We start from the raw sequence: 8272 nt of genomic DNA, 5'->3' as shown, positions 1-8272 counted from the left end.
TTTTCTCATGTTGTAAGACATGTAATGTGCATTGTGATCTTGACCTCACACTTGGGACATGGTCCGCATCAAACCTTGCATGTGGCATTGAAAGTGTTCTTACATAACACAAGTTTCACATCTTGGCTATTATAGACCTCTCCTTGCCTTCAAACCAACCTAGGTTTACTCACTTTTTCATTCACATCATGATATAAAAATTTAGGTTAACCTTGATCATATAGATGTTTAAAGAAGCTAACACTTGCAAAGACACGTGAGTGATAGAACCTAGAGCATAATTGTTCCAAAATCATTGAATGGCTTTGTAAAAACAATTTCATATTGCATTTGATACAATTTTAATGATTTCATTAAATAAGCACAAAGTACACATGGAAATGAAGATTACAAATATAAGAATCATGTTGAAGCTTATAGTTGATAGAGAAGCTATTAGCTTTATGAGAAAATTATTGCATAAAATGTTTAACTATATAAATATGAAACTTATACAAGAGGGCTTCTACAAAGTAGAATAAATTGGGTTTAGGACTTGGGACAGCATTCATGTAATGTACCTTGCTTTTTGGATGAATGAGGAAGAATGGAAGGATACTATGTAGAAGTTTTGGAAAAAAGTGACATTCTATAGAGAGATCAAGCACTTTATACCGGTCTCTCTTTTGCCTTTAAGGAACCTAAAATAAAATCTTGGGCATGAGACCACCTTCGAGTAAATGGGATGAGCATTTCTACAAAGGAGCCAAGGGAATGTACAATTGGGTACTTGAGGTGCGAGAAGCAAGTCCTAGATTGTTGCTTGATCGATTTCGAGGTGCTCACAACTTCTCTATTGCCATAAGGGTTCGAAGGAGTGTCGTTACTTAACAAACTTCTGTACCACAAGGCCGATGTCTTGGGATAGCGTTTTTGGTGGTCTTCGTAGTCCACATAGTGTAGACCAAACCGACATTGTAAACCATCAGCCCACTCAAAGTTGTCAAGGAGAGACCATGTGAAGTAGCCCTCCACATGGTAGTGGTTTTTCCTGCAATGTACTTCAACTTATTTTTCTTTTTCAATCAATTCTTTAGTTATACATTGAGAACATAAGGTTGTAGGAATCCATGAAACATATTATGATGCATGACTCATGAGTGAATCCCTGAACAAACAAAAATGCAAACATGCATGTCTTTCTTTGTATAACATTGTCTGCCTACATTACTATAGGGTAAAACCCATTATGAAGTCTGTGTAGAGAGAGAGAGAGAGAGAGAGAGAGAGAGAGAGAGAGAGAGAGAGACCTTAATGCAGCAGCTAGATGTGAAAGAGTATCTTGCAAGTATCTTATACGTGACGTATCGTTCAGAGCCTCTTCCAGAGTAAGGCCAACCTCCATATCCATAGTGCCTTGCAAGAGAGAAGGCACAAAATCGATCACTATACTGAGGATCCAATAACCTTTGCTTTGTTTATCATGGTGATATGCATGACGTCAGTTTGCCAAAACCCACTATGGGAGCTTACCATTTTCAGTGATAATAATCGGAGTTCTTTCAAACTGCTCCTTACCATAGCGTTGCTCCATCCATTCTAGCATCTTCGGCAGTGCCCACGGGCAATTGTAGATCCACAGCAAAGCCGGTGGACCCTGATGAGATTGTTTGGCATTCCAGTATTTCAAAACGCATGTCTTAGGTCGTATATACAATTTGCTTTATGAGAAGCAAGCTCCATAATTTCAGAAGCCAAAACTTGTTAAGAGTTGAAGCACTTACATAAGGCTCCCCGATTAGTTCTCCACTTGGGTTGGTATCTGGTGCATGTCAAGAAAAGAATTGATAAATCAGCTCGAAGTGCCTAAGAACAAGCGTAAGGTCCTTTTTGGATAACCAGAAGTTCAACCACCGATTGTTTTGCTCATAAAATCAGTGCAAGATAGGTAGATTTGTGACAATTAGCCTGGATTCAAATTTAACTCATCCCACCAAGATACTTTCTTCTTACATTCAGTTGCCGCAAGTCGGTCTGTAAGGATCCATCTTTTGCTTGGCTCAGCAGGAGGCATGCTTCTGGCATAGTAGGCAGTGTAATAATTGTAGCCAACAAAGTCCACACTGCCAAGAAGGTCACTTCTTTCTTCCTCTGAAAAATAAGGTAGCCTGTTCCCTGCTCCTGATCTCATAGATTGGGGATAATCCCCCAGGAGGATAGGGTCCAACAACCTAAGATAAACATCCCAGAAGATGATTATAATGGTCTCTAGTTCCATACTAATTTCGTGAAAAATTTGTCCTATGAGATTCACAATTTTCCATTACGATTCCTTTCTATTTGCATCATGTTGCTTACCATCCCAATTCAAACTCAATACATCTCTGAGCTGCATCGATGTCCTCTTGAGTGGGGGTGTAAGGTTCATACCATTTGGAATTGACTGTTATGCCTATTCTACCCCTTTGTTCTGCCTGCAGGCACAAGACAAGGTATGATTTTGAGCACCCTTTCATGGATATCTACTGCACCTTAAAAAACATCACAAAAATTCTGAATATTGTTTGAATTGATACTGGCTGCTGTCTGCACCTCAAAAATGGATCAGGTGCCTAGCCAAAGTTCTTGCATGATACAGGAAAAAACAGTTATGATGTCATGGTATTTCTTGCATTTCGAAACATCATACATGCCCAGAATGGAAGTATGTTTGCAGCATGATTCTAATCCTAAAGCTTGAATTATATGTGGCCCTAATATTTCCCTCGACCTTATTAGAACAATTAGACAAGTTATTCTGCATGCAAGATGATCACCCAACTCATTTTAGAATGACAATCTCTTTTTGTCAGACCACATGCTATGAGACCCAAATTTTGCATGATATGATTGCCCCATTTCATGCGCATGTAATATGCAATATATGATTGAATCATGTGAGTATGATTCCAACCAATGGAGCTTGATATTATGCTTTATCACCGCTTTGCAAATGGTGATGATTGTGTTGTAGTTTCACCTTTGCAACAGACTGTGCAAACAGACTAACCTTTGCTGCTTCCCCATATGTCCAGTTGACTTACATGTGTATGCTCTATTATGCCTGCACTATCAGAAAATCAAAGGTTGAAACCAGGAAAAGTGCAAGAGGAAAAAGAACTTTAATATACCTGGTACTTGGTTCTGTAAACCTTTACAGCAGCGGCATGAGAGAGGAGCGCGTGGTGAGTGCAAACATAGGGCTCCGTGCTCGAGTCACCTGTGTATGAGCTCTTGAGGGTACCACAGATGGAAGAGCACCGCCCAGGGGCGTGCGTTCCAATGGCATACCCATTATAGGCAAAGGATTGAGTCTCATTCAAGGTTGTCCAGTTCTTCACTCTATCTCCAAATAGCCTGAAGCAAGTGTCTGCATAGTGTGCAAAATACTTGCTGCATGCATTGGCAAATACAGAGATTGTGAGTACTGCAACCGTATGTCAGCCATCAACGAAGGCAAGCAAGGAATTTATTATCGTCCGTTATTAATCAATTTTATCGCCTATCATAGAAACCCCCTTAGCTATGCCTCCCTTTGCAGACACAATAAGTTTTAGACATTTTCCCATGTGGGAAAAGGAGCTCTGTTGCCTTGTTTTTCCCTATAGTGATCAATGTCATGAGCTTCTGCTCGGGAGGGACCACATACCTAGCTAGGTGCAGTTGGGGGCAGGGGGTTGCCCAGCCCGGGTTCCTGAGCAGAAGCTTATGACATTATAATACACAATGTGGAAATTATAGTGGGAATTGGTCTAAAACTTCTTGTGAAAGAAGCTGAAATCAGAAACAGCCTGCTGACTCCCAAGAGCTGGAAAGCACTCACAATTTTCATTGTGCCTACTCATTACAGAATCAGTTAAAGCTATTTAAAGATTATTACAGATAATCTATAGGTGATTGATGCTGCCTAGCTTGTATACTCGGGTATAGCACTTACATAATTCTGTCTGTTCTCCATCCCTTTACATCAGGATCATTTTCCAAGGCCAAGGGCATGTCCCAATGATACAAGGTCACATAGGGCTCAATACCTGCCACAATCCCGCCAGACTGTTCAAGCATCGATATTGAAGATTTCCAGCACAAGCTCCCAAAAAGACAGGAGTCCACGCATACATTCTACAACACCTCTGTGGTTACGAGCAAATTCAAACTTTATACAACCAGGAGAAGATCCAGATGCCCCATAGATTCCATGCATAGAGCATCAAGAATTCCAGCATCTTAAGCTCCAAAACATACATGCATGAATTCTACAAGAGGTTATTATTCCTGAGAGCAGGTTCACGAAGAAGATCATCAAGTGCGCCATAAATTTCAACCATAATTAGTCACAAAGATTTCCAGCATATTAAGCTCCAAGAGACGACAGGACATGCATTGTATGTCCTCAGATGTTATTACTTTTATGCAGAAGAAGACCAAGTGCCCATAAAGTTAATCAGGCATGACTATTACGCATCAAAACCTCCAGATTTGTGTGTTTCCTTTTTTCGACCTTCTTTTTTCCGGGGGGGGGGGGGGGGGATGTTTAGTGATGAAATAAGGCCCCAAATGAGGGATTATCTTCACTGGTACTTCGAGACCCAGAAAAGAAAAACAGAATTAAGGCCCCAAAGAAGGAATTGTCTTCTTCTGTGAACACCCAGGAAGAAACAACGCATTTTTCAAGGATGATAAAGGACTGAAGATTAAGCTCTGTGCTTACCATTCTGGAGCAGCTCGTTGATTAATCTGTTGTAGAAAGTCACGCCTTCCGGATTGATCTCGCCTGCTCCGGCTGCCCAACTTGGAGTCTTTAGATCATTGTTGGGTTTGCTAATGAATCAGACAATTAATGGGTTGATACGGCAATTTTATAGACGTGATTACTACTAGTCCGTTGTTCTTTACTCAGATAATTAACGGTTTGCTAACTAATCAGATAATTAATGGGTTCGTAAGACACGTTTATACATGCCATTACTAGTATGTTGTTCTTCAATCAGATAGCTAACGGCTTGCTAGTTTACTCAGGCAGTTAATGGGCTGCTAAGACAATTTTATTGATGTGATTACTAGTATGTCGGTCTTTACTTATGTAGTTCATTTATGGTAAACTCTCATCGTTGTTCTACTAATTAACCTCTAAAACTTACTTGGAAGTATCCGCGACCATGAAAAAGAAAATCGATACATCTCGATGCTAAGGTCCACCATCAATTGTATGTCAGTCTGGTTATCACATTCATATAGGAAAACTAGAAGGTCAATTTGTTGTTCGATTCAACGTGCTTGATTATAAACATGTATACACATGATGCTGGATTCAACATGTTTGATTATAAACACAAAAATGTTGATCTTGTATGCTCGATCATGACAATATAGCATTACTAGTACTAATAGTTATCATTGTTTTGTAATAATAATAATAATGCAATAATAACAATAACCATAAGTCTAACAACTAAAGCTGGTGTTATTATGTTGTGGTTGTGCTTTGATAATCATGAATATGATTGGTATTCTCATAATGTTAACGATAGCATCAGTTTATCAGTTCACTGCTAATCACCTTGTACTCGTGGTAGTGGTTGCTTGCCACATCACCCGTACTTCGATCAGAAATGTTACCTTTAACAAACCAAATGATTAAGATCAGACACTTCTAGGAAAGGTGTAATCCCAATAGCAATAGCGAGTTGGAAATTCACATAAGATATTGTTGAAAACCACCTGGGATATGGGAGAAAGAGTCCCATATGCTCATCCCACGCCCATGTTCCAAAGAAGCTCCTTCAACCTAACAAGTCTCATTAAAACATGCCAATTCTCTAGATTAGGTTAAAACACCTAGATTACATTGAAGTGACAATTGTTAGAGAAAAAGAAAATCATGCCAAATGTGCATACTTGAAGGCAAAACATGTAGTAATCTATTCAATTGAAAACTCACTTGGTATGCAGCAGTGGCCACTCCAAATTTGAAATTAAGAGGGAAATCCTTGCGACTAATGTGTGTATTATTATTTGGTTTTGAAGTATCATCAAAAGAAGAGGGTGCCTTGGGTGTTCTTTGTGAGTTAGGACAAGGTAACAATCTGCACTTCAAGTCACTAGTGTTGGAAGCCATGAGTTTAGAGTGAAAAACCTTGTGATATATTCACAAGACTATGAAGAAAAGGCGGTAAAAGGCGTGTATGATAGAAATGTTATAAAAAAGGAGATGCAAGCATGGAAGTTGAGTAAGATGCTCTTGGTTGAGGAGACAACATGGACCTTATATTGACAAATGGAGAAAAAAGGAGTGGGATTTGTTAACAATTGTATTTAGGACTATGACTTTTGTGGGTTCCCCTCCATTCTATTTATAATAATGAGAAAAAGTACAAACAAAGATGCTTGATAGGTTATACCATTTACCCAATGGTTCGTTGTCACACGACACCTTCCATTTTCATTTGACCATGAGTTCCCTAGATCTTGAATTCAAGGACCACATCAAGATGGACAAACGATGTTAGACGCATCACTTGGGCCAATTGTAACACCTTTGGATTAGTAATTTGACATGAAGACCTAGCAAATCCCTCAAGACTTTATCTTGTAGTTGTGCATATCTTTTTAAGAATAAAATCTATAATATTAGACTTAGTTAATTCATATTTGCATCACCTTTTCGTTCATAACATCACATCTCAAAACTAACTCAAAATGGGAAATCCACCACAAACTTACATATGCTTCATTAACTTTACTATAATTGATCCCTCCACTCTTTGGCATGTTAAGTCTTTCCAAAGCATTCTTTACTATAATTGGTGCATCCAATTTACTATTTTTATCATCAACTTTTCTATAATTGGTCCCTCCACTCTTTAGCATATAAAGTCTTTTGAAAACACTCATTAGAGGTTTTTATGAGAACTATTTGGATCAAAAAATTCTATCAAAGTGTTTAATGAGGTGTATTTGAAGGCCCTTTTCAAATCTGAAACATACACTATTCGAGGGTTAATTAGGATTTTTCATATCTTCAAAACATCCATGTCACTTTCCGCAAAGTTTAAAAGTTGAATAGAACCTAAGCAAACATTGCTCAACCTATTATATGACTAATTTTTCAAAAGGATTGTTCAAAAACAACACAAAGACATTGTACTTTTTTATATGTATTTCTAAAGGAGAAATGCCAAAGCCTACAAGTTAGCCATTGCCAATACTTAGAATTCTATTGAAACTATTGTTCAACCCCATAACTATAACACTAGTAATCAATAGAACACACACAAATACAATTAGTTCATTACTTCAAGCAACTTATCCATACTTGTTCGACTCTATCTGTCACTTGAGTGACGAGTTTGTGTGTCTCGGGTCTCTTAATTTGTAAGATGATATGCATACGATTTCGATGAACTTAAATTCCTTAGCATGAAATACAAGTTGAAATAGAACTTAATGCAATGTTGCTTGTCATGTCCTTATCTAAAAGCATGCTAGGATATATCCTTATCCAAAAACATACTAGAGGAAGCTTTCTTTCCCTATTTACAAACTTAAATATTCAAGCTTGTTATATATACTTTTCACTAAGAATTTGGCTCTTCACTCACATCTAATGGAAAAGAGTAAAGAAACTTTAGTTTGTGACAACATAAGGAATATGGATGTATCACGTTGTTTACTTTGTCTACATCCTCTAGAACATCATGAAAGTTTACACTTACACTAATGCAAATGAGATTGGTGGTCCAAAATCTTACTACTATATTATTTTGGTTGTAAGTTCAGAAATCCTCGAACCTCTAGAGGGCTTCATGAACCTCCCCTTTTTTTAATCCCCCCCTCCCCCTCTCTCTCTTATGTGTAGGACCTAGGTTCTCTCTCTCTCTCTCTCTCTCTCTCTCTCTCTCTCTCTCTCTCTCTCTCTCTCTCTCTCTCTCTCTCTCTCTCTCTCCTTTAATTTGAACCTACCTCCTTTTCTAAACCTCGTTTTTTTAAAATTAAAACCCCCTCCCCTCTCTCTCCCATGTAATCTCTCCCTTACTCTTCCCCCTCCCCTTTTAAATTAAATCCCCTCCTTTCCTCCCCCCTCTCTCTCATATGTAGGGCCTAGGCTCTCTCTCTCTCTCTCTCTCTCTCTCTCTCTCTCTCTCTCTCTCTCTCTCTCTCTCTCTCTCTCTCTCTCTCTCTCTCTCTCTCCTTTAATTAAATCAAGATTTTTTTAAATCATAAGTCTCTCTCTCTCTGTTAGATTAAACTTTTAAAT

The 8272-nt window shown here is 38.5% G+C and overlaps 1 protein-coding gene across 2 annotated transcripts; it reads right to left on the bottom strand.

Annotated features, from left to right (window-relative positions):
* Window positions 1-466: 466 nt before the first annotated feature.
* On the bottom strand, window positions 467-6212 carry LOC148013518 (beta-glucosidase 25-like). Of its 2 annotated transcripts, none has more exons than XM_087667680.1 (13): window positions 5957-6192; window positions 5737-5803; window positions 5576-5634; window positions 5157-5232; window positions 4727-4798; window positions 3956-4049; window positions 3150-3411; window positions 2338-2453; window positions 1993-2210; window positions 1764-1801; window positions 1513-1636; window positions 1290-1395; window positions 467-1030 (listed from the first exon to the last, which is right to left on the bottom strand). In XM_087667680.1, the coding sequence occupies exons 1-13, from the start codon at window positions 6131-6133 to the stop codon at window positions 649-651; spliced, it is 1791 nt and encodes a 596-aa protein (XP_087523806.1). In that variant the 5' UTR covers window positions 6134-6192; the 3' UTR covers window positions 467-648. The 2 variants fall into 2 exon arrangements, with proteins under 2 accessions (XP_087523806.1, XP_087523807.1); XM_087667681.1 differs by lacking the exon at window positions 467-1030 and adding an exon at window positions 1037-1239 and having other exon boundaries at window positions 1272-1395; window positions 5957-6212.
* Between the last annotated feature and the right edge of the window lie 2060 nt (window positions 6213-8272).

Source organism: Lygodium microphyllum, chromosome 26 (assembly GCF_053477565.2).
Source record: "Lygodium microphyllum isolate KBCC chromosome 26, Lygodium_microphyllum_v1.1.10, whole genome shotgun sequence".
NCBI lineage: Eukaryota > Viridiplantae > Streptophyta > Polypodiopsida > Schizaeales > Lygodiaceae > Lygodium > Lygodium microphyllum.
The sequence above is the reverse complement of the archived record's forward strand: the minus strand, read 5'-3'. Positions and strand labels throughout refer to the sequence as shown.